General features: G+C 40.8%; 2 protein-coding genes across 2 annotated transcripts; both read right to left on the minus strand.

Annotated features, from left to right (window-relative positions):
* Positions 1 to 4,025: 4,025 nt before the first annotated feature.
* On the minus strand, positions 4,026 to 10,812 carry LOC119883283 (rhodopsin kinase grk7-b-like). Its single transcript, XM_038693853.1, has 4 exons — positions 10,097 to 10,812; positions 9,221 to 9,658; positions 5,743 to 6,014; positions 4,026 to 4,360 (listed from the first exon to the last, which is right to left on the minus strand). The coding sequence occupies exons 1-4, from the start codon at positions 10,691 to 10,693 to the stop codon at positions 4,033 to 4,035; spliced, it is 1,635 nt and encodes a 544-aa protein (XP_038549781.1). The 5' UTR covers positions 10,694 to 10,812; the 3' UTR covers positions 4,026 to 4,032.
* A 2,094-nt stretch (positions 10,813 to 12,906) lies between these two features.
* rnf7 (ring finger protein 7) lies at positions 12,907 to 14,567 on the minus strand. Its single transcript, XM_038694059.1, has 3 exons — positions 14,341 to 14,567; positions 14,175 to 14,222; positions 12,907 to 13,392 (listed from the first exon to the last, which is right to left on the minus strand). Exons 1-3 carry the CDS (start codon positions 14,504 to 14,506, stop codon positions 13,274 to 13,276), a joined length of 333 nt encoding a protein of 110 aa, XP_038549987.1. The 5' UTR covers positions 14,507 to 14,567; the 3' UTR covers positions 12,907 to 13,273.
* Positions 14,568 to 15,409: the final 842 nt, after the last annotated feature.

Genomic DNA, 15,409 nt, shown 5'->3' on the forward strand with positions numbered 1-15,409 from the left:
CTTAGATATAAAGATGAGATGTAAAGATATCCACATATTAAGTCAGCTGTAACACCCGAATACTACCTGTGGTGACTGAGAAAGTCTGAAAACTAGTTAGCAAGCAAGCAGAGACGAGATGAGAAGAGTTACCTAAAATTAATGGATAAATGGTTGGAATAAGTCAGAATTTATAAGCTGGAATAGTATGAATTGGCCCTAGGTTTTCTGTGTGTCAACAACAATACTACTTCATATAGGAATATGCACCATGTGAGCACAATGTCAAGTGAAATACTGAAGGCCCTAAAACTAGATTTTGACAAAGGTTCTCTCTAAAAGAGCCACAAGATTAAGAACTGAAGGAACTGTCGTAGTTTGGTGCAAATTGCTCAGAAAATCTGCAAAGAAGTTATGTTATCAACTGATATAAGGTAAAGCTAGGGGTGCTGGGGCCCCTGGGCAGTTGCCTGATTTCCTGGTTTGGTTTGAGTTATTTATTTAGCTACTTTTTTTCAGCTAGTAGTTTTTTCAGGATGATCTGCAGACATTGATACTCTTTCCTAGAAAATTCCCAAAACATGGGTTTATACGGGGAATTAGTAGCATTATTTGACCCCACTGGCAGTCAAATTTGTTGTTGAAAGAAAAATAAATATTGAAGTCTGAACATGACATTAAACGACACAGACAGATGATTTTTTATTTTTTTTTGCAGTAAAGGTGCTGGTGCAGAGATAGGACGAGGGTTCTGTGTGTGTGTCTGATCCGGCTCTATCCACGACCTTGTCCAGCCCCTGGCAGAGGAAGGGGTCTGAGGTCTGGGTGCCATGGAAACTGCCCATTGGACCTCAGTGGGGAAGAACATTGTGCACACACACACTCTGTTTCTGTTGGACCGCCCTGCAGCAGTTCACTTATTTGTGGAAATGTTAAGAATTTGAGCAATGAAGCTTAGAAAATTGAACATTAACCAAAAACGATACATTTCCTGAGCGGTACTGAGGTCACCGTGGCAGCTCAGTACCATAACGCCCTAGGTCCTAATCTGGTTCTTGATTGTTGCTTCTAATTTATAATTTTTGTGAAATAAAATGGCTTGGAAAACAGATAAACCCCTTAAAAATAAAGACCTCACACTAGCTGTGAGTACGAGACAGCGAGCAACAACCCTCTTCCTCCTTCCTCGCTCTCCCACATGGCTGGCTCTCACTTCCCTCAGCAGACAATGGTCTCTCTGTCTCAAATGTTTAACCACTTTCTCACCTATCCTAAATACTCACACACACACTTTCGCAGACACACCCTTGTGCATATATAGACACAAATCAGTGCAATTTACATCCATGGAGACGCACACATACACGCACGCGTGCATGTGTGCACAAATACAGACACACGCTCACAGCCAAAGATGGGAAAAAGCAGAAATATCGCTGGTGTGATACCATCCTGAGGATGCCAGGGCAGAGCTGAAGTGTGGCACATGTCTTTGATGTGAATCCAGAGCATGGGCATGTAACAAACGCAGATACCAAATTACACCCTGTCCTGCTTTGATCTCCAAAACCCCATGCCTGCTTCGACAGGGGTAATAAGATTGTGTGTGTGTGTGTGTGTGTGTGTGTGTAAGAGAGAGTGTGTATCAGAGTGTGTACATGAAAGTTTTAATTTAGATGTGTGTGTCTTTGCCTGCATGATCAGTGTTAACACAAGTTTGTGAATGTGCATGCATGAGTGCAAATGTGCAATGATATGTGCAGTGTGTGTGTGTGTGTGTGTGAGTGGCAGTTTGTGTATTGCAGGGCAGCAGTTGCAGCATCGGGCCATGGGTAACTAAACCCTGGCTTGTAGGCGCCTGGTAAAAACATGTTCCTGGAGACCTTCTGCCGAGTTTGTCTTGTCGTCACGTCATCCACAGTGGACTCCCCACTCTGCCTTTACAGCCTACGATGATCAGGTTGCGTCTTGTATTTCCATCTGAACCACGCTCTAATCGCATGATGGTTGAGCTTCAACTGAACCACTTCTCTGCCCCGAGCGAGGAAGGAGGAAGAGGGTTGTTGCTCGCTGTCTCGTACTCACTTCTCTGCCTCTCACAGGAATTAGCGCAACACATGTGTATGCGTCCCTCATTAGTGTGTCTGAGATTCTGGAGTGATACACTGAGTGACGGGTGAATAAAACATTGAGGTTACATGTTGTAATTATGACTGTACTGTGGTTACTGTAATGTTTTAAAAAACACCTTCCTTTGACAGACCGATCTGGCAGTTTGGATCGATGATGATAGATGATATCTGTGCCTTGAGATGAGCAACAAGAGGATGAACAAAATAACTCTATAACTGTTAATCTGTGAATTGAATGTCATCGCCAGGAAGACCAATGTGCTAACAGAAATCATCACAGCACTTTAACATAAGGAGCTTAAAAATTTGCTTTATTTCTTTTCCATCACATCTCATTAAATGTTTTCATCTGGCTTGAATGTTTAAGAGCACAAAACATTGTTGTTATAAACACATGCATGAAGCAAGAAAGTATCACAAAGCTATAAACGGTATATAAAATCATTATGAGCAAAAAACGTCACAATATTATGAAATGTTTAGTCCTCTTTATAAAATCACATATAAAGATGACAAAATATTACTGGCACTGCAATGTAGTGACAATGCAGCTCTTTATGTGAGTTATGAGTAAAACTAAAAAGACATGGCTCACATGACAGTACATGTTCATTTAAGACTTGAGGACTGGAAAAAAGTAAAACACAGGTAGAAAGGTGTAATTGAGTCAGAATAAGACACCTGGGGCATCCTAGTAGCCCAAAGGTCGAAGGCGCTAAATGTGTAATTGCAATGGTTTGAGTATGGACAGGGTCCTTTGTCACATTATCCCTCCTCTCTCTCCCATTATTTCCCAAATATAATTGTTATCAAATAAAGCCACAACACCTGAAAAAATACCAAAAAGAAAATAAAGCTCTCACTTAAAAACTAAAGAAGTGTCAGTGTGACTGTAATAACTGTCATCCATTTAAGGATGAAAAATCTAAAACAACACTACTTTAACCAAAAGAACATGGATCTCTTCCAACTACAAGCTTTTGTGCGAAACAAAGTAAATATATGTATGGACACAAGAACAAACCATCTATGAAATCGAAATAGATGTTTGTTTTTGCTATGTTGTAAGTAGGTAAGGTTGTGTATGGCTTGTAAACAAATTTTTTTTTTGGGGGGGGGATAATAAAGGGGGTTGGTATTGCATTGTCAAAGCCAAAAATTCCATGTTTTGTGTATGTGTATAGGACAATTTGTATCCTTGCATCCCCCTTGTTAAAGCCGAACGAGTCATCCAGTGCTTGTAAATACCGGAGCAGCACAGTCAGGATAATGGGGATGATGAAGAGTCCTGCGGGAGGTTAAATGCACTTCATGGGCGTCTGGCGGCACTTAGTGGTGAATGTTTGCTACAGAGAGACTTCAGTCTACAGTGCTGTGATCGCATGACACTTGTCCACTCACATGAGCAAAAGCCATTCATGGCATATATGCGAGACATCAGAGTTTCAAACAAATGTGGCACATTACTGCATAATACCGATGATGAGCCTGTTGCTATTCAGTGACACACAACCATTGTGTAGCTTGTTTACAAACACATGTAAACACTTAGGCCTGCCAAAATGGCCCGAGTGATGTAATGGAAACTATGAATGCACTGGGATCTGCTGTCTCACCAGGAAAAGAGGGCAAAGTATGAAGCAGCTGTGGCAGCACATTGTCAGTTGTGTTTCTATCCGGGAATAATACTGAATACAAAAAATTATTTTACCAGTGAGACAGAAGTAAAAGTTATGTGATAAAACATTTAGTACAGTACATTCAAATTAAGGGTAAAGTCAAGCAGCTGTTTAAAAAGGTACCTGAGGTGCTTCATTTAGTATTACACCAGTCACTTTGGAAGTGTAAAAGAAATATATTAAAGGACATTTGTGAATTATTGTTTTGCCCAGCTGTACATGTTGATGAGTAGATAAAATGCTTACAAAATGATGCACAACCTGGATTTCCACGTGCTCTCAATGCTGTGACCGTTCAGTTTGGGGTCGTTCAGCTCATCAAACACTCCGCTGTCGATCATCTCCTTCTGCCACTGGATGGAGACTGCGCCTGTGCTGAACTCCTTGAAGAATTTCTCATCTTTGGCATCAAACTTAATGTCCTCACCCACACAGGTGTCCCTGAACTCGTCCGTGTCCTTGGCGTAGACCACGTTGGATTTTGGCACCCAGGGGGGCTTCAGCAGCCCGGCCTCCAGACGACGGAAATCGATGCTCTTGAAAAACACGTGGTTTCGTGGGTCGTCACCACTAACATTAGAAAGACACAACAGATGCTCAATTATTGAAGTGAGATTGAAAATTATGTTATGAAGGCAAGGGGCAGGTCAAATGATTAACTGACTGGCCAATAAAAGTGTTCATAAGTTGCTTCAAAAATCTGTTTCATGATGATATACTAGATTACAGAAATTCTGATACAGGTTACATGTCTACAGAGTAATAATAACAATAGCTTCATTATGCAACACCTTTCTTAAAAGGGACAGAGCACCACTGAAAACAGCAAACAAGATCAACAAATATGCAATACCTACAAATAACAGAATACCTTCGCACTGGAAGTTACTCCCACACAGGTGTTTTCACTTGTTTTGTTTTGTTGCACGTGTTTAGGGCCAAACAACCTACATCCTAATAGTCCTCATTAGTACACTGGTGACCTCATATATCCCAGTATTTGCTCTGTCCAACTTCAACCTCAGTAGAAGTCTAATCAGAAGAAGTAGATAATATAGTATATATTGGCAATTATCCCTTATAAGCAGGTCGTAATGTGTCCAAGAGGTTGGCAACCAAATTTCCTCAAGACGACTTCTCCATTAGATAGAGGCTCTAACAGCAAGAACACTGTCCCCTTTAGGTTGTGGTTTTGTCCCTTGGATGATAAGCAGTGTCAGAGGTCTAATCTGACTGTAGGGCATTAAAAGTTCAAAGACGTAAGCCTGAGCTGTACCACTAAGCCTTCTGAAAGTGACAAAAAGAAAGTCAGTCAATTCTGTCAGTGGAGAAATCCAGAAAAGGTGTAAAATGGTTGCTTGTACTTGATCTTTTAGTCTGTAATCTGGCTGCTGTTGCATTCGAGTCACCTCCACATAAATTTTCTTCAACATATTAATTTATTTTCCTAATTCAGAATCTGCTTGTGCTGGTAAAATGTAGTGCTTCAGCAGTGTTCATCAGCAAACTCATTTCTTTTATCCCTCACCTCTTGACCCCCTAAAATCTCTTCGTCAGTGACTTGCCCATGTGATGTTCATACAGTTATATTTAAATCAAGAAGTGAACCTAGCCAGTATTTCTCAAGAAATAAAACGGTTGGAAATCAACCTTTTGTGTAGCAGAACTTTAGTGTGTTTTGTCATGTTTCCTGTTCTTTTAATGATCTTTTAATTAAATGATCTTTAATCATCATTTGTGACCGCTTATCAGGTGACCCCTTCAAGGTGTCCTGACCTCCAGGTTGGGAACCGCTGGTGTGGATGCGGTACTCCTGAGCATGTTTCTTAAAGGACCATATCATACCAAAGATAACAGTATGTTTCCACTGGTGCAAAGGAAGTTTTCTTGACTGATTTCGTCCATGACGTCTATACCAACTAATTGCTTGAAAAAATTCAAGTTTTTTTTACCGGCACCCAAGGCGATGCTGCACCTTTTTCTTGAGAAAGAGACTGATGATATCTCTGGTGGGAGCATCAAAGTGTTTGTGTTCAAACTTGCACTCGTCCTCCAGAGTGCGCCGGGTCACCTCCTCAATCTGCACCTTTTCTTTGAAGTCTTTAAAAGGCAAACGGGCAGCCACCATCTCATAGATGCTGCAGCCCAGAGCCCACCAGTCCACAGATGTGCAGTAGTTCTCCTGCCTCAGAATCTCAGGAGCCATGTAACCGAATGTACCGGCCTGACAACACACAGAGGGGAGACATTAGCCTTCTCCATACATCTGGGGTATAACTTCAACAATAATTGCAGGGGGGTCAGAAAAGTAGGAAGGTTATGTATATTGCTGAAGGGAGTTGGGGAGTCAGCAACGGAGGGTCTTTTTCTTCAAATACAAAAATAATAAAATTTATTATACCATTCACAAATAAAGTTATTAAAGGGTACACATGTAGTTTTCAGTGGCCTTAAGCAGTGCGGTTTCAGAATGCAACCATTACATTTCCAAGTGTGTGCTCCTGAGCATGCTCCAACTAATCAGTGAGCCAAAACAGACTGACACACTGGAGAGAGCATCACACAACATGCTGGAAACGCAGGTAAACTCCCACTGTAACGTTACAGTAAGATTATTATCAGCTTGATGTTGAACTAATCCATGATCTTTGGCGTTACATTGCCTGCATTTAGTTGACGTGATACGTAACTGCCGGCTTTTCAATAACTATTTGTAAATCTTTTAGAGAGCCTCAGCAATGTCAGCATAGCTACATTTATTGGATGATAATGAAAATGGTTAGAGAGGTAGACTGAATATTATAAATGAGATTGTTGCCACACATTAGAATAACAGTTTGACTGTGGTAAGTAACGTTACACAACATGGGTATTCAACCGTGTTGTTGTCCTGCGCCGTTATGTTTCATTATAGTACATTATGTGGGTCACGTAAGTTGCAGCGACTGAGACCGGTGAAGAAGCTGTGCACCTGAGCATCGGTACAACGACAATAACTAAATTAAAAGTTATGAAGCAAACAATGTCAGATCCATGGTAATCTAGCTGGCTGCCCCTGGCTTGCATCACTATACAGGCAACCTCTGGGCTAGTATAAGCATATGGCTCCACATTTGCTTTGTACCGTGTGGCAAGCCATACAACTATAGTATTTTGCAATGGATAACATTAGCAACCAGTCAGCATTAGCAGGCAAGCTAACGTTATCTTACGTGAGCCAACTAAAGCACAAAATCAACATATTTCACATGCTTTGCTGTAATGTTAGTTTAATCAATCAATCAAGCTAGCTTGCATTAGCCTCCTTACGCTGCAAGTGTGTTAAACCGAGCAAGGGTTTGTTTAATATCTCATTCAGCTTTTCCTTTGTAAGAGAAAGAAAGTTATTTATTGCAGAAAATCCGACCTGCTTTCTTTACATAGGATGCAGAAGAGTGCTGGTCCAAGGGACAGACACAGCATGTGTATGGTTAATTTTTATGTCAGGTAACAACCCCTTCACAAGTAGGCATTTCACCAGCAAGGACCACACAATCAACAGGTACAATTAAATGATTTATTGATGATCGAAACAGAAAGATGTAATGATAATAGAAAGCGTTGGACCCGACGGACCCCCCAAAAGCTTCTAGTTACGTGAGAGCATTGGCTGATCTGAGATCTTTGAGATCTGAATGAGTGTGATGATAGTACGGCTGAAAGGGTAGCCAGAGTGACCAGGGTAATGGATGGGAAAAAAGCATGACGAGAGATTGCTTGGCGGAAGTGGCGGTGGCACCAGGAATCAAAAAGCCATTGGAACCAACTCGGAGACGATATGACGTCTTGTACTCTGGGATCCCAGAGTTGCAATTGGTTCACGAGGGTCTTGCAAGGGTTCGGGGTCATTGGACTCCGTAGAAAAGAATGCAGTGTTGTTTGGGGAATGAGTCTGAATTGCGAGTATGACGCTGAAGGTCAAGATGAAAGGGAGATGCAGGGAAGTGAAACCCAAGCGGGTGTGAACGTGGCTTCTAAGGTTCGGGACGTCTGAGTGATGCAATTACGTTGTACTAGTTGTGACGGTGGCGGGAGCTCTTCAAGCTGGCCTGTAGCACGAGAGATAGCTATGCTGTTAATGTTAAGGTTTTGGCGACCATTCCGCTGCGAACCATCTATCCTTATAGAACCCCCCAAACTCTGGACAGCAGCAGTCCCTTAGCTCTGCCACTCATTCTATATAAACCAGAGGTCCCCAGTCTAGAGGTCAGGATCCACAACAGGTCTCAAAATAAATCGGTCTGGTCATGAGATAATTAACTGCATAGGAAATCAGTAAAAAAAAACATATTTCTACAATTTTCAGGCTTTGATCTAATATTATTTCTTTTAGTTGCTGGAATATTTTGACTTCAGATCTCAAAAAATAATTCCAGTATTCAAGAGTGTGTAAATTTGTATTAAGTGTCCTGTTTGTCTGTCTGTTGATATAGTCTATGGTTGTGACCTACCAGGGGACTGCAGATGAAAGCTAGCTTTAAACTAACTCTGGTACAATACATCAAAGGTTACATGTCCCTTTCAAATTAAATAAAAAGACATACATATGCAAGTGACTTCAAAAGACTCACAACTCTCCTACGAGACATTTTAAAATGTATTTATGTAGTGTTTTTTTGTTTTTTGCTCTCAAATCAATGTGCTGTTTTTGAGGCCAGACAGACTCATCTAGTCTGGTCAAAAATTCAGCTTTTTAAAGTTCACATCACTCAACTGCAACAGACTATTTTGACCAGCTTGACATGATTTATGAGAAGATTAAATAATGAAACATGGAGACAAAAATACAAACACAATAGTGTGAAATTGGGGTCTAACAATGAGACACTGTTACAGCAAATAATGCTGCATTAACTGTCCTCCATCAGGCTGGTTAGCAGACAAATGAGACGTCATGGCTCTAGTGGGCGGCCTGATGTAAATCTCCTGACTCATCTCCTTGGACTGACACGTGGAGGCCATTTCTGGTTTTAGTGAAGCAAAGATTAACCAGCTAATGCTAACAAGCTCTTCTATACAGTTCTCACCCAGTGCAGCATCCAACTTGGGAAGAGGTGAGGCACCTTTTAATAAGATTCATTTGGGTCACACAAGGTTTTGCTCTCTGCTTGTTTGTCAGAGCCGGACTAAGACCCATCAAATCTATTCCTGGTAAGCTACTTTTAGTGGCGCATGAACAAATATACTGTGTGGTGGCTTTGTAATAGAGTAATGATAATATTGACCATGGACAATTTTCTTATATGTGAATATGTGATCAGGAGTACAAACAAATAAATAGACATTTCGTAGAGTAGCACAAACTACAGAGAGGCTTTGCAGAGTGCATAGCAGTACAAATGTCTGACAGTGAGTGTTGTAGGTTATCTAGGGGCAGGTCACCACACTAACCTTCAGGCAGCTTGTTTTGCCCTTTGGCAACTCCACAGCCAAACCAAGGTCTGACAGCCGACACTGTCCTTTAGCATCCAGTAGCACGTTCTCAGGCTTCATATCTCTGTACACAATGTCCATGGAGTGCAGGTGGAGTATCCCTGTGGTTATCTGGGCCACGTAGTAAACAACACGCTCCATACGAATACCCCGATCCCCAAGCTCGTAGATGTGGAACTTGAGGTCTCCTCCGTTCATGAGGTTCATGACCAGGCACAGGTGGGTCTTGCTGTCATAAGCGTAAGCCAGGTTTACAATGAAGAGGCTGCTGACCTTCTCCAGGATCTGCTTCTCCAGAAGTGCAAGCCTCTCCCCACTTTTCTTCTTCAGGCGCCTCTTATCCAGCTTCTTGCAGGCGTACATTTGGCCTGTGTGTTTCACCTGCACTGCACACACCTGCAAAACAGAGCAATATTAGTTTAGAATTTATATTTATATTTGTATTTATCTTTATTTATTGATTGTCCTCTTTTAGGAAATGTTTCAGCTACTTTTTGCTGTGATGTTAAAGCGAGACAGTGAAACTTTTACTGAAATGAACTGTGTAATAATATTGAATACTAAAACATGACATAACAGTAGCACAAGCAGAGAAAATCACGTAGTGATCAATCAACTTAAAGTCTGCTAACATATCCTAACATTAGCCTCCATAAGCTGTGAGCGTATTAAACTGAGCAAGGGTGCATTTAATTGCTCATTTAGATTTTCCTTTGTAAGAGAAAGGTTAGTTCTTCTTTTAAAACACACAAAGTCTCAAGTATTTGTTGTAAGTCAGCAAAGCAATCTGAGATTCACACTTTCATTCAGAAGATGGGATTTTTCTGCACATACCTCACCAAATCCACCTTTTCCCAAAATCCTAAACTCATAAAAGTATTTTTTACTGATCTTCTGCTTCTCGTACTCCTTCCACTGCAAGAACCTATAAAAAAGGGGGCTTTTCAGATACTCCGAGAATGGTTTCCCCCTCAGGAAGTCCCTTGTGGCTTCTCTCATCTGGCCTAGCGTCTCCTCATCAAAGTTCTCATCTGATAACTCCTTGCACCTCTCCGCTGCCTCTTTTGTGAGGTAGGTGAGAAAACTCCTGGACTCTGGTTGACAGAAGTTAGCAAGGATGCTCTGTTTGGCCTTCTCTCTGGCTTCATCTTCACCAAAGCTCCAGTCATGCAGCTCCTCCAGGAACTCAGCGGCAGCCACATACTGTGGGTTAGAGGCCAGGAGGAACTGCTGGAACAATTTCCTCCCAATAGGCTGTTGCTCACACAGCGACTCGTACTTCCCCACTGCCTCCCAGAGAACAGAGGCCTTTTTTGGTTTGGGGAGCGTCAGGGAGAGTCTCATTTTCTTCAGCTCATTGCAATCTATGTTCTGAGCATTCAGGTAGGCCGTGTTGGCCACAAGGTTGTCCAGTCCCACCAAGTCACCCATATTGGATGTATCCTGTGAAATACATGTAGGCAGCTGGGCCTTGTGAGCTACGACATTAATAGCAGACTCATCAGCAGGTTCCAGGCACAACTGAGTGCATGCATCTCGAACATCCTCCACCTCTTGTGCCACAACTCTTGAAGCATTAAAAGTACCACCGTCTTCAGGGATTTGTTGTGCGCTTATGTGTAGACGCCACTACGGGAAAGTAACTTATGTAGTCTGAACTTAAGAGGCTTTAGGCTCGTCTATTTTTAGGAGATGCAAAGTGCCTGTGTGCAGTAATTAGGCTGCCAGCATGACATGATGAGGTGGCAGATCCTGACCTCAACAAGTTAGAGGCAATTGGAGCTATGAGATAAAGAAGACACAGAGAGAGCTGTCTGAGTATAATGTGTGCAGTAGGCACACTTCATTGCTTATTATAGGAGAGAGAATAAAAACTTTATTAAATTAAATTAAAATAGCCCTAATTGGTTAACAGCCTAAGAAAATAAGTTTGAAGTAGCTGTCAGGAGAGTGGGGAATGTTCATCCTTGAAGATTTTAGCTGCATGGCACAACAAATCTTATATTTGAAGATGGTGCATAAAGCACATCTTCATCTTTATTCACTTCAACATCACCTGTGATTAAACAATTAAAAGAGGAAAAAATAACATGAAGACGTGCACCAATAATGCAACTCATTACAATAGCCCTGCTACAGATACTACACCTGCAAAGGTGAAATGGTTCAACTTATTTCCCCATGTTTGTGTGTATTATGTGACTAATTGGGACAACATTTTATGAAATTGGTCCAGTATTGAACAGGCGCACTGCAGTCGGCAACAGTGAAACAGGGCTGCAATGTAATCAGTGCGGGCAATTGCGCCTTGTCAAAGTACGTCCATTAAAAGGGCTTGTTGTTGCCACTGACAGGCTCAGATTGTTATTACCTGTGTCTGATATTGTGGAAAGTATCCCTACAGAGAAAGACCTTTTTAAAGAGTAAGATCCTTTTTACCAGAAACAGATGCTATATCGCTCTTGTCAAAGCCACCAAGATTCCCTTGACAAAAATACTAATTCTACCTCTCTGGTCGACCGCTGCCTCTTTCACTAAATTTGAGTTATTGTGCAGTGCTTTAAACCTTTTAAAGACCAAAGTCACACAATAACACAAACAAACAAAACAAGTGAGGCAGCGGTATACCAGCAACTCTTGTGTTCTGAGAGGTAAAATTACTATTTTATCATTTGAGTCTGGCGCTTAGAGGAGTGTTTCTGATTAAACAAAAAGGATCTTAAAATATTAAACTCTGTTACTAGGCAGAAAAAATCACAACTAAAATACACAGGTATTAGCAGCAAACTGTACTTAAAGCATCAAAAATAGAGGTGCTCGTCATTGAAAAAGTTACATTCATTGTATATTTATTATTGTATATTTTTTCTGATTTATTACTGTAATCATCTAAACATTGTAAAAGTGTTTAAATAATTTAACTGTATATACTGTTGGTTGGGTAGTCATTTCTATAACAACGCATCTTATAACCAATCATATGTTTAATGTATAAAATCTTGATCTTAAAAGTAACTAGAGCTGTCATAATAATACAGTGGAGTAAAAAGTACAATATTTCCCTCTGAAATGTAGAGGAGCAGAAGTGTAATGTAGTGTGGAAAAAGGAAATACTCAAGTACAAGTACCAATTTTGTATTTAAGTACAATACTTAAATAAATGTTCTTAGTTACGTTCAACTACTACTTCTTTGAATACTGTAGGTTAAGCTTGAAACTGGAACAAGGCCAAACTCACCATACATGTAGAACAAGTGCTTGTAGTAGCCTATAGGGGTTAGTATGGCCGCTTTCCAGGTAGTTCACTTCAACTGCCAAGGTACTTAATCATTCAGGTGACTTGTGGATTTCAGACTCCATCTTTTAACTGCACATTTCCATGTTTAGGAATGGTTTGGTGATTGCTATATCATTGTCAGCCCCACAGCCAATGTTCAATGTGTTGCATGTCATTCCTATTTGTATAATTCTGTATCATGTTATTATGCAGTTTCTTTGTTTTGACCTGCCAAAGGACTAAAGATGTGAATTAAAGCTATAACCTGGTACGGTGCATCAAATGGTTAGATTTATGTTTTAAATTGTACATCCCTTTTAAATAAAATAATTTAATAAATTACATTACTAGATGAAACAAATACACATTTACAGCTATACACTATTCTTTATTTTATTTTTATTTTTTACAAAGACAGTCACATATTCAAGGTGCTGAACACCACCAGACAATAATGTAAAGCTAACATGTGACCAAACACTGCAACAAGGTTGATCCTTCTCTTCACGACTCTCGATCCCTCCAATCATAACCAACGAGTCTGCGCTGCTTCAATTTTGTCCATCATCCTCCTTTGACACCAGGACTACTGGAACATGCAATCATATATAGGAGGACAGTTGTCGATGCCAGGTGGCTCTGCACAGGAGGTTGCAGTGATCACTGTCAAGTCTGTCACCACTTTCGGGTGCATACAGGTGCCGTCTGAGAATCAGACTGCCTGGTGGTGGGGCCTATTTGCCGATTCTCTGAACCACCCAGTCCTGCTGGCAGAGGGGGCAGCGATTGTTCTGCTTCACCCAAAGGGACATGCAGCAGTTATGGAAGGAGTGGTTGCACTCTCCCCATACAACTGAAAAAAGATGGACGATAGAGATACACAAACAGAGACAATGAATGAGTATTAACAGGGAACACACACTGTAATCAGCTGAGGTTACACAGATGGTAAACCTACACCTTGTTTATTTTAATGGTGAATAAACCTGTTGTTTTGTTATTTATGTCCAAGATGTATCTATCTTAAAAGCACAATCTTTGGCATGTTTCAGCACAGTCAAATGAGGTAAAGTGACAATAGTGGTGTTCAAGTTATGAAAAATGGGGAAGCTTACACGGAGACCGCTGAAAAGATTAATTTGTACTTGGGTAACAGTTAAACTAGTTATAATAATTAAAAAACACAGACTATGCACACACGCGCGCTATACACTGCAGGTATCCAGTAAATCTCCTTCTGTCACAATACATCTTACTCCGTGGAGGGCCAGTCACACTGAAATAATATTAATCTTAGAACTATTATAATATTTTACACACCTTCACTTATGATATATTAGGTGTATTACAAACAATTGCTCTGCAGTTGGCTCTTAACGTCACAACTAAATAAATCCCGAGTCATTTTTAGACGTTTGCATAAACATAATGCGTTTCATCCAAACAAAAGACACTATGTCTATGTGGATTCAGACTAATGTTGTCCATTTGACTTAATACATGAAACGACCAAGAAGACTTAAAAACCTGGCTTGGTCCGTGTCTTTTGACAGCAGCCCCGACACACTAGCTAATGTTAGCTTGTTGGATTAATGCCTGAATTAATAACGTGTTTTACTGCTGACATTGTCTTACCAACACAGTCCTCCTGTTTGTTTTCCGCCTGGCATCGGAGACAAGCGTCTGCGTATTAAGAAAAACATGTCACGAACACGGCACTCTGCCAGGGACTTATTACATACATTAAAGGTAACATTAGCCCCGTCAGCTACATCAACGTTGGCCGGTTCCCCGGACTCACCCATAACTTGTACCCGACAAATGGCACAAGTATCACACTCAACGTCCCAGCTCCACATAGCTACAGCGTTCCACTTCTTCAGGGAAAACATCTTGTCCCCGCCCGACTTAGAGCCCGAAGAAGTGGTGTGAGAGAGGACTAAGCCCGGCTCGTCACCGTCATCCATCTCTGCTGCACTGTACCTGAGGTAACGTTAGCCGGGCTAATTTAACTAAACAAAATGGATGAAACGGATAGCTGGATTAGCGAGCTTCTTCTTCTCTGTATTTACTGGCGGATCGCAACTAACTTTAAAGGTACATACCGCCACCTATCGTATCGGAGTGTGAAGAACCATGGCGTTATGTGAATTCTACTTTTAAATAAATGCCATTAAATGTAATGGCAGAAAATTGTTTTTTTCTTACATCTAATCTTTTATGCATGTACTTTTATTATTACTGTTATTGTTATGTCTTATTTATATTGTTTCTATCCTTAACCTATTCTTATTATTATACTCATTATATTAGTCTGTCCACACATGGGGTTTAGGTCAGAGCTGATTGTTTTTATTGTTTTCCTCTCATGCCGTTACTCTTCTCTCCTTGAATGTTAATTCAAGACTGGGAGAGGATCTCTGTCCCCCAAAACATAGAAACTTGGACTGTGTAAATGATTATGCATCCCTTTGGTCTGGGCCGGACTCCCAAAGCTGCCCAAGGCAGCAGGTCTCTGGACCAGCTGATTTTCTGTTGTAGTACTTCTCTGTGCTGATAACTTGGGGAAATATGGACTCTCCCATAAAAGTAACCTTCTTACTAATAAAGTAAGAGACATTTCTTTAAAATTATACATACATTTTATCCTACTAGCCACTCTCTTTGCAAAGACTCTACTCATTCTGGGAATTGCATCCAGAGACAATAATAAACGTACTGTTTTGTTTCCACTGTAACAATAACAGAAAACAGGAGGAATTGTTCCTAATCAATCTTTTGATCATTCTAGGAAAGTTACACATTGACAGAGCCAAATTAATCAGTCCAAACCTCTGGGCCGTATGTAGGACCAACAACTATATGAATCT

Source organism: Micropterus salmoides, unplaced genomic scaffold, assembly GCF_014851395.1.
Source record: "Micropterus salmoides isolate LMB-PRFRI ecotype aquatic unplaced genomic scaffold, ASM1485139v1 Ms_hic_scaffold_3, whole genome shotgun sequence".
Lineage (NCBI taxonomy): Eukaryota > Metazoa > Chordata > Actinopteri > Centrarchiformes > Centrarchidae > Micropterus > Micropterus salmoides.

Bases quoted from the DNA above. Each gene is read 5' to 3' on its own strand.
- LOC119883283 (XM_038693853.1), bottom strand. From the start codon at position 10,693: ATGGGTGACTTGGTGGGACTGGACAACCTTGTGGCCAACACGGCCTAC. The intron at 9,659-10,096 runs GTATGTGCAGAA...TCTGTTTTGCAG, and splicing joins GAAAAGGTGGATTTGGTGAG to GTGTGTGCAGTGCAGGTGAA. The intron at 6,015-9,220 runs GTTAGTGTGGTG...GTGTGTTGTCAG, and splicing joins GCAAAACAAGCTGCCTGAAG to GCCGGTACATTCGGTTACAT.
- rnf7 (XM_038694059.1), bottom strand. From the start codon at position 14,506: ATGGATGACGGTGACGAGCCGGGCTTAGTCCTCTCTCACACCACTTCT. The intron at 14,223-14,340 runs GTGAGTCCGGGG...CTTAATACGCAG, and splicing joins TTGTCGGGTACAAGTTATGG to ACGCTTGTCTCCGATGCCAG. The intron at 13,393-14,174 runs GTAAGACAATGT...ATCTTTTTTCAG, and splicing joins CAAACAGGAGGACTGTGTTG to TTGTATGGGGAGAGTGCAAC.